Source organism: Priapulus caudatus, unplaced genomic scaffold, assembly GCF_000485595.1.
Source record: "Priapulus caudatus unplaced genomic scaffold, Priapulus_caudatus-5.0.1 Scaffold210, whole genome shotgun sequence".
Taxonomy (NCBI): Eukaryota; Metazoa; Priapulida; class Priapulimorpha; order Priapulimorphida; family Priapulidae; genus Priapulus; species Priapulus caudatus.
In genome coordinates this window covers 249,103-265,479 of record NW_014577271.1, presented here as the reverse complement: position 1 = coordinate 265,479, position 16,377 = coordinate 249,103, and the positions used below count along the sequence as shown (strand labels likewise).

The 16,377-nt window shown below is 40.9% G+C and overlaps 2 protein-coding genes across 2 annotated transcripts in view; one reads left to right on the top strand and one right to left on the bottom strand.

The window, feature by feature from the left end:
- LOC106807357 overlaps positions 1-4,584 on the bottom strand; it is a 21,128-nt gene extending 16,544 nt beyond the window's left edge. Inside the window, exon 1 of the mRNA XM_014809668.1 lies at positions 4,249-4,584. Coding sequence (XP_014665154.1) covers positions 4,249-4,456 — 208 coding nt within the window. The 5' untranslated portion in view covers positions 4,457-4,584. The remainder of the gene's footprint in view (positions 1-4,248) is intronic.
- Positions 4,585-4,918: 334 nt separating this feature from the next.
- The window catches only part of LOC106807360 (pyrroline-5-carboxylate reductase 2-like), a 20,933-nt gene continuing 9,474 nt past the window's right edge, over positions 4,919-16,377 (top strand). Inside the window, exons 1-4 of the mRNA XM_014809672.1 lie at positions 4,919-5,147; positions 11,295-11,365; positions 11,697-11,876; positions 13,511-13,652. Of these exons, the coding sequence (XP_014665158.1) occupies positions 5,081-5,147; positions 11,295-11,365; positions 11,697-11,876; positions 13,511-13,652 (460 nt within the window). The 5' untranslated portion in view covers positions 4,919-5,080. The remainder of the gene's footprint in view (positions 5,148-11,294; positions 11,366-11,696; positions 11,877-13,510; positions 13,653-16,377) is intronic.

Genomic DNA, 16,377 nt, shown 5'->3' with positions numbered 1-16,377 from the left:
GAGAAGTCTTCTCACTTCGCCTTATCTCCTGTCTGTGGTTGTGATGAATGAGGAAGGGAAGAAGGGAGAAGCTGCGTGGAGAAGCGATGAAGGGGAGAAGGGAGAAGGGTGGTGACGAGAAGAGAAGGGAGAAGGGAGCTGCTGGGAGGAGGAGGGGGAAAGGAGAGCTGGTGGACGGAGGAGGCGGAGAAGGTTGGAGAGGGGGAAAAGGTTGGTTGGAGAGAGGAAGAGGAGAGGAAGAAGGCTTGTGTAGAGAAGGAGGAGGGGAGAAGCTGGTGGAGAAGGTCGAGCGGGGAGAAGCTGGCGTGAGAGAAGGAGGAAGGGTAGAGAAGGGAGTCTGTGGAAGGGGAAGGGGAGAGAAGGGAGAGCTGGTGGAGAGGAGGAAGGGGCAGAAGCTGCGTAGAGAAGGGAGCGGGAGGGGAGAGGAAAGCTGAGTGGAGAGGAGAAGCTACGATCAGCTTCTCCTCTCTTCTCCACCAGCTTCTCCCTTTCTCCCCTTCCTCACCAGCTCCCTTCTCTGCCCTCTTCTCACAGTTCGCCCCTCCTCCTCCACAGCTTTCATCCTCCTTCTCACCACCTCTCTCTTTCCTTCCTTTCCTTTCCACCAGTTCTCCCTTCTCCCCTTCTCCTTTCCACCAGCTTCTCCCTCCTCCTTCTCACCACTTCTCCTTCTCCCCTCTCCTTCCTTCACAGCTTCTCCTCTCCACACCTTTCTTTCTTTCCCGCCTCACCAGCTCCTTCTCCCACTCCTTATCCCCTATCTCTCTTTCCCCTCTCCAGCCAGTCCATTCTCGCCCTCTCTCTTCTACTCTTCTCACGTTCTCTCCCTCTCCACCACTTCTCCCTTCTCCCCTCCTTCTCCACAGCTTCTCCCTCCCTTCTTCCACCACCTTCTCCTTCTCCCCTGCTCCTTCCACCAGCTTCTCCCTTTCACCTCCTCATTAGCTCCCTTCTCCCGGCTCCTTTTGCCTCCTTCTTACAGCTGTTCCTTCCTCCTTCCCTACCAGTTTCTCCTCCTCACCAACTTCTCCCTATTCTCCCCCTCTTCCTTCTCCCAGCTTCTCCTTCCACCGCCTTCTCTCTTTCCATCTCTCCACCAGCATCTCCTCCTCCTTCTCCAACACCTCCTTCTCCCCCTCCTCCTTCCCACAGATTCTCCTCCTCCTTTCCACACCTTCTTCTTCTCTCTCCTTCTCCACAGCTATCTCTCCTCCTCCTTCTCAACCCTTCTCTTCTCCCCTCCTTTTCTCACCAGTCTCCCCTCCTCCTTCTCCACCACCTTCTCCCTTCTCCTTCCTCCTTATCACAAGCTTTCCCCCCCCTCCCCCACCTTCTCTTTCTCCCACCTCCATCACCAGATAGCCTTCTCACCTTCTTATCCCTTCGCTCCCTTTCTCATCCTCCTCCACCAGCCTCCCTTTTCTCTTCCTTTCTCCACAGTTTTCTCCCTCCTCAGCACTTCTCCCCTTGCTGCGCCGGTGTAGCTCACCACTTCTCCCTTCTCCCCTCCTCCACGCACTTCTTCATCTCCCTCTCCTCTCCACGCTCCCCGCCTCTTCGCCCCAACTTCTTCCCTTCTCCCTCCTCTTTCTCCACCGTTCTCTCTTCTCCCTGCTTCTCTCAACCAGCCTCCTTCTCCCCCTCTTTCTCTCTTTTCTCTTTCTCCACCAGCTTCTCCCCTCCTGCCTTCTCACTTTCTTACTCCCCCTCCTCCACACCTTCTTCTATTCTCCTCCTCTTCTCCCACTTCTCCCTCTATCTCCACCACATCTCTTCTCCCCTTCCTTCCTTCCTCCCAACTCCCCTGCCTTCCACCGCTTCTCTCCACTTCCTCCTTCGTCACCTTCTCCTTCTCCATCCAGACTTCTCGCCTTTCCCTGTTCGATCCTCATTCCGTAGCCATATTGAGTCGGCATACAGCCGCGTGCGGATATAGCATATTGTAATGGCTTATCACTAGACTGGTCGCCGTGAGCGGTATAGCATTTGAAGCTCGGGCACCAGCGGGCCGGCAGGCTTTCATTTTTAAGGGGCGCAGAGTCGTGGTTGCGTCCGCGCATCACACGCGCACAAGCCGAAATTGTGCATGGTGCGCGACGAATTATCGCGCCCTCATAGAAGTCGCGTTTGAAACTTGCAGCACCAAAAGTATGTCTATTAGTTGGAATAGCGGCTCCTACCAGTTCTCAATGTAGGTGGGGCTATCAAAAAGGTTAGCAACGACCAATTTTGTGGGTGTGCGCCAGGTCTGGAGGGAGTTTTCCGCACCGTCTCTTCCGCTCCGTTTGTACAGTAACTGAACATGGGAGGTACAGGTCTCGAGTATAGCCTACCCTCTGGTTTAATATCTATTAGTACTATAAAAATCCAAACCGTCCAGCTCACATCAACTCAGCATTCAGGTCCAAATACAGGGTACTTACCTGGTAGCACAAGTTACCTTGGCTCGTTTCTACCATAAACGTGGACGAGAAAGTGGTTTCTAGCGCGGTCGAAAAATCAGTGTAGTGGATCTGCAGACCCGGGCCCGGCTCTACGTGTGCTTACTACGTACAGTCATTTGGTAGTTATGTTGCTTCGAGGATGCTAGTATGGAGTGAATATTTTGGTGCTGAAATATGCAGGCTAGATGGATTAGAAATCTCTAACGTGCAAATCAGAATAAATAAAACAAGTTTTATTTTTTATCGGATCAACTCTTTTATTACTCTGCGGTGCTGTGTTGGGTTGTTGGATGAAAAAGAAAAAGTATCCCTGACGGTGAAGTGAATGATAATCAGTAAGATTTTTAATTTGACAGGGACATCCAATTTCGTTTTTGGATTTCACTCTTAGACTGAAGGATTGGTAATGGAATTCCATCATCACACCCCAAGAGCATGAATGGAGAGCCTCAGGAGCTCTCATTCATCCCTTTAAAGGTGTGATTTTTAGTGGAAGCTCTTCATAAGGGTGTGATTTTTTAGTGCGAGCTCTACCATCATGCCTCTTAAGGGTGCTGATTCAGTAGGAGCGATGAAAAGTCCTATGGATGTCCTAGGGGAGTCATTAGTAGATCCTCTGTACTTTCAATCCTGAAAGCCTGCGCCGCCGTTGCAGTCACATAGCTCATATTGAATCTGGCCACACGGCCGCGACAATCCGTAGTCGCGTAATTACAGTCACTTCTTTCGGGCTGTAAGAGCGTCCTAGCTCTACGCAATGACTCATGTTGCAATCGGCTCATCCCCACATGTCCATACATCAGTACAATCAACATACACACTAACTGTATATCATTACAATAATGATGGCAGGGCTGGCGAAATTAAACGGCGAGTCATTCAATAGCTGCCCTGGATTTACTGTCGTTACTTCGCGTTGGATTTGACCATGCAGGGCATTGGCAGGTCGCCGTGCTGAGCTCTGCACTTCTGCGATTATATATAACCTACTGGTTGGTATTCCAAGAGACTCTCCCGGCCTCACGGCCTAACCATATTACCGTATTTTCTCTCAGTCTACGATGGTTCACAAGAAAAATGTCTTGGGCACACGCTGCAACGCTCCGACAGATGAATGTTAAAAATAATTCAGATTGCATTATGTTAATATTTTATTAGTTGAACTAGACTGTGGCGGACTCTCCCTCTTTTGTGAGGGTAGGGAGTTCCGGTTTTGGATAGTTCCTCGTGTGGCACGTTAATAAGTGTATTTTACCTCTGAGATAGTGTAGTCTGTAGTGTATGTTATGTGCTTCCTTCGCAAGCTTGCCAATATAAGCTACTCAGTCTTTTAGGCCCATGGCAATGACAACGTATGAGGCTTTACAAAATTAAAGATATTAACAATAATGCATCTGCTTATTTTTAACATTCATGCGGTTGCACGTGTGCCAAAATTTTCTTTGGACATTAGCTGAAAAAATACGGTAATTCCGTGAGGCCATGCTCCGGAATAAACTAGGTAGTTAGTATATAGCAGAATTTTCAGGGAGTCACACGGACTCCTGGCCCTGCATGTCAAATCAAGGAGTCCGACAGTAAATCAGGAAGTATTTGACTCCCGTTAATTTCGCACCCTGCCATCTTATTTGTAATATATACATTGTGTATTGTGTATTGTGTATTGTGTAGACATGTGGGATTGACATTCAACATTGTCTTCTAGTTCTAGACTAGGACCTAAAACCGTGACGTCGCCGTGACCATACAACAACGAATGAACTATGCTAATATAGCTATTCTACCTATCAAGAACAATGATTACCTAGACCACAACGGCCTAATGGTATAGCCTTTAGTTGTATAGGTGAAGGTCTTTTGAACCCAGCAGTTCTCAGTCCATTCTGTACAGAACCAGATAGTAGAAGTCCAGCGAAATCGACATGTTCGGTAATGTGTATGTCGTTCGTACGAACTTTCTTTCCAATGTTATGCGCAATTACTTTAGTATCCATTGGATAGCTTCGAAGCATTAACACCGTCACTACAACAAAGTTATGATAAACACTATATTTTTCTACAAGCTTCAGCCTTAGTTACGTAAAATGAACTTCTGTAGCACTTATTTTGCAAAATCGGTTTAACGGCAACCATACGCATGCCTGACGACCATATTGATATGTAGACTGGTACCCTAGATTAAACAAACTATATCCGTACCAACCAAATGTAGAAACCGTTCCCAGTCTATGTTGGTAAACAGATAAATTAATATCGTACTCTCATTCTCAATATATATATATACAAATGCAGTATCATAATTTAACAATAAAGAACTATAATTTGTTTCGCAATGTAATAAAATTAGGCACGGGGATTGGAACTCTCCAAAATAACTCCTGTTGATTTGCATAAATCTTTAGCGTAGAATGGGCTACCAATGAGAAATTATTTCTAACCTTAGTATCGTAAGGGCGCTACAGTCGAGATTGTTTTTTAACGATGCAAATGTACAACGTTGCGTGTTGTGCGGTGTCTTCCGAGTTCTGAGAGTGTGGACGCATCTAGGAACCAATTTTGTTCCCTTGGTTGTTTAGTTATCCTCGCCGGTAAATGCTTCGGTGAAAATAGCGTAGAAGTTGAAAATTCAAAGCAAAATGCGAATAGGATTTATAGGAGCTGGGAAAGTAGCGCAGGCTATAACGAAGGGCTTGATAGACTCAGGTAAAATAGTTGTGACTTGTGCTAGTTAGCTAAGTTTGGTATCGCCGTATATGGTTGTCGTAGTGTGCTAAACTAATCCGGGGTAGATATCAATTATAACTTTATTATATGTATATATAACATAATATATATTTGTTATAACATCGGGCACGTGATCTATATAGCCCTTTGCTCTGCCACACTCGGCTAGTAGGGTATACTGCCTATAGCACAAAATATGTTGAATATGGGCAACAAAACTGCGCCCTCTGTTCCCACCAGGAACGGCTTACAGAACGCAAAATGATGGGGCTTCTATATAATATAGTTCTAAAGCTAGCGATCTACAACACAAAACTACAACACAAAACTATCCCACCTCCACATCCGTCTATATGCTCAGTGTTGTACTTTGGTTGGATTGTAGTTTTTAGGTCCACACAATGATTGTGTGGATTTTTTTTAGCCAATTCAAATTTTCTCTAGCCAAATCATGTATTTCGTTTTCTTCGTGTATATAGAAGTGACAGGTCTTTAATGGTGATGATGCAGTATAATGCCAGTATTCAGAACAGAGTCAAATATGTTGTGGATATTGTTTATAGTTAACAATCGGAACATATTCATTTCGATTCTACAGTAAGTACACGTGAACATAAAAGTACAAAGAACCCCCAAAACACCTGTAGACTCAACTTCAAGAATTTGTGTTACAATAAATATACAAACTATACTGTTAACCATGCAAATACTACTGTGAACTCTTTGTGTGCCTAAAGTAAAGATACATTTTATTGTTACATTCTACTTTCATTTGTGACTCTAATTCAGAGCACTCGTTTACATGTAGAAACTAGGGTCTGATCAGGTTGTAAAAATCGGGTGCTTGGCAGCCTGGATCAGATTGGTATTGGAAGCAATGCCTGTGCCTGGGGACAAAAGTTGACTGGGCCATGCGCATTGCTCCCCATCAACATTACTGCAAAGTCGTACTGATTACTAACTGCTGAATGACCTTACAAAATCAATTTCTGCATACGTGCCTACCAAGTCCCAGGCCTATTCACACACCCTATGCTCCATAAACAATACTGCTACTGCTGATCGTTTTTCTATGTGGAGATCATGCCATACTTACAGTAATATTGTTACTGTGGCACAAGAGTACCAAATCCAGTTGACTCCCACATTTTAAGTCCCCACCCTGAATTGAAAGATGGCTTGTCGGCCTTTAGGATTAATTGCTTGCAGTCAATTATGCTCAGAGAAAGTCAAATGTACATGTCATGCCATCCACTGCCAATCACACCAGCACAGGAAAAGAATGTAATGACAAGACGTGACAGGAGTATGACCCTCATGCTGTCATGGGCCCACATGTACTTTTAGGTAAGCGTGAAGAAGCAAGGTCATTCGTGAATGTCAGCATAGAAATGCATGATATCGAATGAAATCTTGCTCAGAGATAACAGGATTGTTATGTCTAGTGCATTGCAAAGCCAAGTAGCAAAACTTGCTCACATTAGCCACTGAGGAGTAGTCAAAACAAAAATCTTGCCAAAAAGCAAAGTATTGTTTTCAGGGATAGACAAAATGGTCGAAGCAGAGGTTAAACATTGTCTCCCTTGACATGTAACTTGTAAGCACCAGAAAGAAATACAAGAGAACCATTGAAGAGAGCAAATGCCATAAGCAACCGTAAACTCATGTCTGCCGATTTTTGTGGTCCACTACATTTCCGTTAGTGAGTAGTTGATATTCAGCTATAGAAGTCACCCACAGCACATCAGCCAGGTCAACAATTCCTTAGTTCGACAACATATTTGCCCCGCATGGTACTTCTCAAGTGCTGAAAACAGGGGATGCTCCTCCTTTCAATGATAGTGATTTTTGTTACTTTGCTAGTTATCTCAGATTCCAAGACAGTGAGGTGACACCAGAGTGGCCTGAGGTCAATGGCTAGGCAGAATGCTTCATGAGGATGCTAAAGAAGAATCTTCACACCTCAGAGTCTGAAAAGAAACCCATGGGAGTATGAGATAGGGAAATTCCTTAGGCAGTACAGAGCTACCCATACTCTTCAACAAAATTGTCACCTGCAGAAGATCACTTTAACAGAAAGGTAAGGGCTGAAATACCCAGGATTCAAACTTGCTCTGAAGAAGGTATTCGTGAAAACTCATGCTCAGTGACAAAAGAGCAAAGGATAAAATGCAGAGAGATGCTGGCAAATAGCGAAGAGTATGCAAGTCAGGATCCGTACCCATGCAAGCTAGATCTAATCTTCTAACACTCCACTTTAAGCTACATGAAGTAGTGCAAAGCAAACGTAATGTAGGCACTGCTGTGCATGGTTCGAAACCAGTCACCAGGAACAGATGCAGGTTCAAAGCAGTGCATGTCTAATACCAACCACGCAACAATGTTCAGTTCAAAGAGTGAATGCAAAATTAATCTGGAATTATTCAGGAGTAGAAATTAACTTTTGAACACGGGAGTCTAACGGACTCCCTACCCTCAAAAAGAGGGAGTCCGCAGCAAAATGAGGGAGTCCGCAGTCTGAGGTTCAAAATTAAAGATATTAACAGTAACGCATGTTCTTATTTTTAAGATTCATGCAGTTGCACGTCTGCCAAATTTTCTTTGGACATTAGCTGAAAAAATACGGTAACTCCACAAGGCTGTGCTCCGGAACGAACTAGTTAATATGGCAGAATTTTCAGGAGGTCACACGGACTCCTGCATATATGTCAAATCAGGGAGTCCGACAGTAAATCAGGTAGTATTTGACTCCGGACTCCCGTTAATTTCGCACCCTGGGTTCTGCTGAATGATAATGGCAGGTGTGCTGCTCAGAGTGATGAGAAACGTAGGGCCTGGTCAGAACAGAACTATGGATAAGAAGCATCACAGTCCTCCAAAGTAGGACCCAGTGAAAGAATGCCCCCAGCCATGTAAAAAGAAATGTGTTGTATCTTAATGTGGACCTATGTGTGCAGCCCGGGTAATGTATGTATTGATCAATGGCTGAGCATGATCTTGTCTGAGTAGTATGGATTTTGATATTACTATTTCAGTCGTAGATATTTTCCGTGTATATTGGTATTCAGTATTCACATTCATCTGTAACAGGTGTGGTATAGTTACTTGTATGGTTTGCCAAAGCTGGTTTGTTTTGTTACATGCATTAAAATGTGACTCAAGCATTAGTAGACATAATATTATACCAGTCCACATTTATTTGCCAAATGATTCAAACGCCTGCCTGACTTGCCTACTTTTATTTTTAAATACTTTGTCCCAATAACACACTAATTGTTGCTACTAACAAAAGCAATTATACTAACGGTTGCAGACTATGTTCTATGGGAAATTTTATCAAAATGGTAATAACCATTCATTTTTAGCTCAGCTGACGAAATCAGATGCAGCTTGTAGAATCGCATGATTGTCCGTCCGTCCGTTTGTCCGTGCGTCCATCAACAGTTGGGCCCAAATCTTAACCGCTCGACGTACGGTCTTGATATTCGGGACGTCGGGATGGCGAATTTGGGGGTCAAGAGTCAAAGGTCAAGATGTGTCAATGGAGGGGGAATATTTCCCCCTTAACTTAAGGTATAGGAGGAAATACAGAATTGCGGCAAAAATCTCAACGGCTCGACCTACGCTCTTAATATTTGATGTATAGTGTGATGGAGAGGAAACCCATCACCAGCGCGAAATTGGAGGTCACAGGTCAAAGGGCAGTGGGGAAAGGTCAGATATCAGACGTTTTCTGAGGACATGGTCTAACGGACCGAGTGCAAAACTTTTTTGTTTCAGCGCTGACCTACCATTTTTATCACTTTATTGAAAGGACCATCCGAATTGAAAGGAAATCTACTTTCCGATGACGTGCGAAGAGTAAGTGTCTGATAAGCTTTTGACCCACAAGAGGAGGGTTAAACATGGATTTGTTGACTGTTAACAAAGGACTGAACTGCTTTTGCTATTAGAGCCCCCTCCACCCGCCCCTCTCCCCACTCTCCCTCACCACCACTACGCTCGAGCTCCACACATATTCATGATAACATGTTAATATAGTGAAGTCAATCAAGTTACACAGCTGTATCTTTATTACTGTACTACCAGTAGGTATAGCAAAACCTATCATAGATTTTAGATCTGTATTAGTAGTATCCTAGATATATGCTCTGAGCGCGAACGCGGTGGCAGGAGGGCGCACTTGATTCGGTTGCCAGTGAGTTTATCAGAAGAATACCTGGCTACAGTACACGTCAGTTGAGCGCTGTCGTTCTGCAGCACTTGTTTAGTTGACACATCTGTGCAGCTATGTATGTGTATATTATCAGGAGTAGATAATAGAAGATCTTCAGTAGATAGATAGGTAAGATAGGTAATCTTCTATTATCTACTCCTGATATTATGTTTATGTATGGATAATGCTGGCAAAGCGTTCAAAATAATTCTGCATATATGGCTGCAGAGCTTTCTGTGGCTTTTTAACTATGCAACTATTGCTGACTTCAATAGTGGGCGTAAGTCCAGAATGCACTTACTGCGACTCCTTGCAGTCTCTCTAATTTAAAATAGGTTCTTAAAACGTTTTTTTTCAATTGGGGCAAAAAACAGCAAACATTTATTCTTAACAGAAAAAAAGTAAAATAGGGAACTAAAGTAAGTAGAGCCTACTAAAGACACCAATTATTTAGAATATGTGAATTATTTGAATAAATACGTGGAGTGAGTAGCTACAGGCATTTGTTTTAAGAGTGTGCATACTAACTTGTGTGTGGTTTTTGTGCTTGGTATAGAATTGAAACAGGCCAGATTTTTTATTAGTTTATTTATAACAGCAAGATTTGTTGCAGTTTTCTGTAAATCGCCACTAAAGATGCACCACAGTAAATATTAACATTTTATTTCCTTGTCCATTTTGAATGCAGCCGTGAAATTGTAGTGATAATGATATATATGGAAAATTACATATATATACTTTTGTTGTTTTGGTGCTGTTGCCGATGTTTTAATGAATATTTTTTAGGAACTCGCCGCCTATTTCGATTAACTTGGTTCTGTTTTAATGCCAACAAATTATTAACGGATCTCTATTTGTTATTAAATTTTGTTTTTAATGTATTTTGGTTTTTTACTTTCATCAAAATATGACTAAGATTTTAGAATGTCTTTATCATTAATTTCCTTGAAACCAGGCAAAATCACAAAAATCCAGACACTGGTTTATACTTTATAGTGCACACTATTAACAACTTGTAGACACATGTTCAACCCCTTGCAGTTACAAAGCTGTGTTCTGAATAGAGATGAATACATTTTGGTTATTTTCATGTTATGCATGGAGTGACATCTGTGCTATTGAACAGATTTGGGTTTGATTGGATTCAATGAGCAATTTTAAAGTTATATTACCTTGCCAGGTGGTACCTATTCATATCCCCAAGTGTAACCTCAAGCTTTTCTAAACCCACTCTATGGTGCCTACTTCTGTTTCTGTCTTTCAAATGAACAGCATCTATATGCTACACTGCCAAAGACTACTGCAGTGGAGCACAGAAGCTATCAATAGTGTAATATTCTTAAATCCTATTCCAATATTTACGTTGCACATTGAAACAAATTTTATCACTGAGATGGTGATAGAATTATATATTCCGGTTAGCTGCGCATGAACTTTGTCATGCTGAGTCAGCTTACATAGGTGCCATTGACATGTGTCATGTACACAGCTCTGGCCAGGGGGAATATTGGTGTACAGTTAACATTATCTAGAGATGGGCTTTTCAGTGATAAATGATTGAGTAATGCTATCAACCGAAGACATGAGTATCCCAGACTGTTTTTTTAGGAGACATGAGAATATAAGATGCAAAGAATTTCACTTAATCCTTTCCTAGCTGAAATGCTGCTGGCCTTAATACAAACATTGCTCGAACCTCTTATATAACTTTTAACTCGAGTCATCCCCCTTGCTTACTAGAAACAGTGAGATGATATGCTATATAACTGCTTGTTCCTGTTACCTTGCTGAGCTGCAGTAAACGTTTCTAAACGTTTCTTGATGTTTATCAAGTTCATGGCAACATGAAATCAATGAAAATTAAATGAACATTTGAATTTTCAAAGTAACAGATTTTACTCTTTCCTTAGGTATTACAGCTGCTGAGAATATTATAGCAAGTTCACCAAAACAAGATCATTTACTCCTAACACAGATTTCGGTAAGTATTTCTTCTTCTGTAAATATGTGCATGTAAAAAAATCAAGAGTGCTATTTGTAACTAAAGTGGTGTTACTGCGTGTGAGTGATGTATGGCAGCGACAAATGATCTTGTAAAGTGTGAAACATAAATGTGTTTATTCTGCAGTAGGATACAAACGGATATACACGATTTCGTCCTACTTTTATGCATTTCATGTATTACTCTATGACGTTATGGCTAGTTTACATTAAGTCTGCCTAATGGTGATGGCTTAAAATGGTCATACTATGAGAGCCTTTTTAACATAAGACCCTGTACCAATGATTACTTGTATGGCATTTACTTACAGAAACTTGGTGTGGGTACTACATTCAATAACAAGACCGTGGTGAAGGAAAGTGATGTGGTTGTTGTGTGCACCAAACCAAACGTTGTCTCTAGGGTTCTTACAGAGTTCTCATCGGACGTTAGTAAATCACACCTCATCATTTCCGTAGCACTTGGAGTAACGACCAAAACGATGGAAAAGGTGAGCTTTGTTCACTTAAGACAAGTAGTATAAGACCTGCTTAAGTGTTGCATTATCCAGCTGGAGTTTGCTTAGCTGCATTAATTCTGGGTATTTCAGACAATTTGCCTGTGGCAGTAGGACATGTCTGCTTGGACCATGTGCTTATCTTTTATATCCAAAGGGGAGCTGTATAGCTGATGGCTGCCTCCTTAAAGTCCACGGGTATGTTTTGGCGTTAAGGTGGCGATTCACAATGGCGGTGGTGGATTCCACTGCAATTATTTCGGTTGCATTCAGCTTGGGTGTTGTTTTCAGCTAATGTGCAGGGTTGATGTCAGTGTGTGATATAAACCTGGACACAAGGAGAATGTTCTTCCAAGGACTCTTTAGTTCCAGCCACTTCTTGCTACTGTAGTTCTCTATATTTTACAAAGAGAGATGGGGAGAGAGATAAATAAAGAAAAAAAGGGAAGTGTGATATTAATACTATAAATTAGCGGACAGCCATATGGTTCAAAACCGAGTAAAGTACAAGCACGTGGCAGTCCACTGTGAAATTAATGGTGTGCCACGTAGATGCATGCTTGACTAACCACGTACTAAATACTGATGGCTCTGATAAAAATGACATAATCATCAGTGTACACCTATATTACGTTCCTAGTACATACATTCCATCACAGTTGTTGCGAGGGTGGTAACCACCACACACACTCCAGCAAGGGAGTTTGTGTAGCTGAATAGTAACGGTTGAATCTAACGGTTTAAAAATAGAGATGCTGTAACTGTAAGTATACATTTGAAAGGTAATAAGCAAGCCCTGTCAATCAACGCCTGATTGATGTGGTCGGTTTCGTTTTGCGCTGAACCAGATGAGCAGTGGTTCAAACTTGATTCCTATAATAGAAAACAGAATATAACATAACTGCAGTTAAATTGAGATAAGATGGTGTAAAACAGATTATTCAGTAGTGTACAAAAGGTGACCATATCATATGCATTGGAATTGATAGAACATGTCCTTTCTTTAAACCCATGTACGTGAGAGTTCAAATTTCAAGTATCACCAGCTGACACAGGCAGAACACTGCTTGATACAACACACGTGCACACACATATATATGTATGTAGCAGGGCTGCCAACTCTCACGCATTGACCGTGAGACTCACGCATTTTGACCAAATCTCACGCTCTCACGCTGATCTTACAATATCTCACGCACAGCAAAAAAATGCTGAGATATCTCACGCATGAATATCTCTTCATGAATAAAACGCGGAAATATCTCACGCACAGCAAAAAAAATCTTACAATATCTGAAAACAGTCACTTTAGTATGCACCAAATTGCACAAATTGAAGTTATAAAATGCAAAAGCTCCCTACCGTGGGAGGGGGAAAACTCCCCTCCCACGCCCACCCCCGCTTGGTCGCTTCGCTCCCTCGCATCTCACTCTCACCTATCACCCAATGTTGGCAGCCCTGATGTAGCTATGTGCCTGGCTATATGTTATGATTTGTCCATAATGTTGCTATTAAAACAATGTTTTGTAAATGCTTGATGGCAGTTTAAATTTTGTATTTTGCAGTGCGTCTTCCATCTGCTACTGGGCATTTCTGTTACTAACCACATTTATTTTGTGTCACTACAGGCGCTTCCCAAGAACACCAGAGTGGTAAGGGTAATGCCCAACACTCCAGCTTTGGTACGAATGAGTGCATCCGTCTATTGCATGGGAAGCTCTGTTATAGAGACAGATGCTGAGACTGTTTCCAAACTACTTACCAGCTTTGGCAAGTCCAAATAACATTATTTTTCTACAGAACTAAGCTAACAAAAAATTAAACCATTTTTGTTCGGTGTTATTTTTTAATCTATAATGAATCTATTATCCATCTTCTTGTTATTTTTTGTGATATGATTCTTGTTTTATTACTGTTATTATGTTATATCGGCTTTAGTTGAAGAAATCTGACTGGCAAATTTACATGTTGGATTCTTGCCTTTCTTTAAAATTTTGGCCCAGATTAAATAGTTTCAGGCAAACTGATATTCTAGTTACACCTGGTGATATAAATTGGCCATTTTAAAGCATTTTTATTGATGTGTGGTGCAAAATAGTATTTTGCAATATATAAGCCGTCTAATGCAATAACACCAATATAGCCCTCATTAGTGATATGAATTATATCAAAACGATTTAAAAAACTTTGTTGCACAGAAATTAGCTTAAAATCTTGCTATGTGTGCTTTTAAAATGAGATAAAGTGACTCAAGCCTTTATTGATAGCTAAATTTTAGTATGTTGAAAATGTTTAAATAATTGACTAATGGGTGGGCACCTAAATCTGTGACTTTTAGATGTTATGTATGGAAAGCCATCCCCTTCAAAAATCATTTTCAAACATTTCAAATACACAATTTTAAATTAATTTAAAACATTTCAAATTAATTAATACAAATAAAAATTACTTTATATTGTTCAAGAAATTTAAATTCCAAATTTAAAATCAATTCACAGAATAACAAATCAATTTATTAACTTGCAAATTAATTCACAACTTTCCAAAATAATTGCCTGATGTACAAATTCCTTTACATCATTGTAAAAATTCATTTTCTAAATGTACAATTTATTTTCAAAATAACAAACCAATTTACTAACTTGCAATTTAATTGAGATTGTTACATAAACTCACAAATGTTCAAATATTGCTTAATTACCCTAACAATTGAAAATTATAAGTTTTAAATTAATTTACAGAGTAACGAATCAGTTCACCGAGTTTGAAATTAATTTATTACTGTCAACATTAATCACCAGAAATGCGAATCTATCTGTTGGTTTCAGAATTATTAGGTAACAAACGACAAATGTATAGCTTAAATTACAAATTAATCATACAGCTTTCAAAACATATATATAAACGTTTACAATCAAAGAGCTCATTTAACAATAAATTTATGCAACTTCCAATCTATTCAAGACCTCTGAAATCACTTACTAACTTTTACAATTTGCCGCGCACTCTGTTGTTTCCTGTCCGTGTGCAAAACTATTCAGGAAACTTCGAATCAATTCATTGAACACAAGGTATTTGTCTTGTTTGCCGTTGCGTTCTGGAAATCTGATTGGCTGGTAAAAATACTTTTCAATGCAATCGTCTATAAAAGAATTTAGCGAAAGTGCAGTCAGTGACAGAACTAATGTACTTTCGCAAAATTGAGGTTTATATGATTGAACATAGTTAGTAGAGGGAGTCTCCCTCTACGACCTATAATCTGAAGAGACAGGATCCCGCCCGACACACGAACAAAGCCTTTCCACGGAGAATAGCGAGAGTGAACAACGTCCATAGTGATGTTTCGTGTCCGCTTTTACGTTGAGATCTATATCTATCCTACATGCGAGCATGGTGTTTGGTGCATGGTTATATCTTTGCAGTTTTCAATCTAACTGTTTCAGTGTTTTGCGTATAGATGCACACGACGTGAATTATAACTTATAACGACACAAACGATAACAGGATTGTACGATACGTAACTATTCCTGCCCGTCACGTAGTAATTCTATACATAATCTGTTAAATGTACGCGTGATCTAGATAACAATTTTATAATTTATGAATGAATAAACCCATACCCCGTTTTATTATTTCGTAGTGAAGTTATCGAAATACATGATCTATTCATGTATATTATGTAATACACTATATAAGTATATACACACAAGATATATTTGTGCAACTTTACAACAGACCGTATTACACGTGTACAATCATGCGCACTCAAACATACCCTTTGTAGAACCAAGAGCAAAAATATCCCTAAAGAACATGCGCGCTCGTTTTTGCGGACAAGGGTGGGTGCCCAAGAGATATTGATAGAGATTTTTGGGATGGTGGAGAGCTTGACAAACACTTGATAACCGATAAGCGATTTTGAATCAATTATAATCAGTTTGGTGAGAGGAATAATAATAAAATATTTAAACAACATTAAACATTAAAAAAACATTTAAATAATATACAACTGACGAGTGGTGAGATAACGACACCCCATCCCCCTAACACCCGACATAGTTACTAGGTCAGTTATGCGTTCACATGTGTTTCACGACTGTATTTCACCAATGTTTTAATATTTAATTAAATAACTCCATTACGTCGAGAAAGGGTTTCACGCAGACGACTGAATAATGAGAATACCGCGTGCCGCATGCATCTTTCTGTGTTAGCAATGTGTAGACAGGTAGAGAGAGACCACTGTGATCCCTGGACGCACAGGGATCCTTTTTGCTCTTGGTTCTACAAAGGGTATGTTTGAGTGCGAATGATTGTATACGTGGAATACGGTCTGCTGTAAGGTTGCACAAATTAATATATCTTGTGCAGGCCCGTAGCCAGGGGGGTTTCGGGGGTTCGAACGAACCCCCCCCAAGCCCTCCCCCCAAGCCAAAAAAATGTAAATTTTTTTTTTTGAAAATTTGCAAGAATTTCACCTCAGGTCGCTCCATTT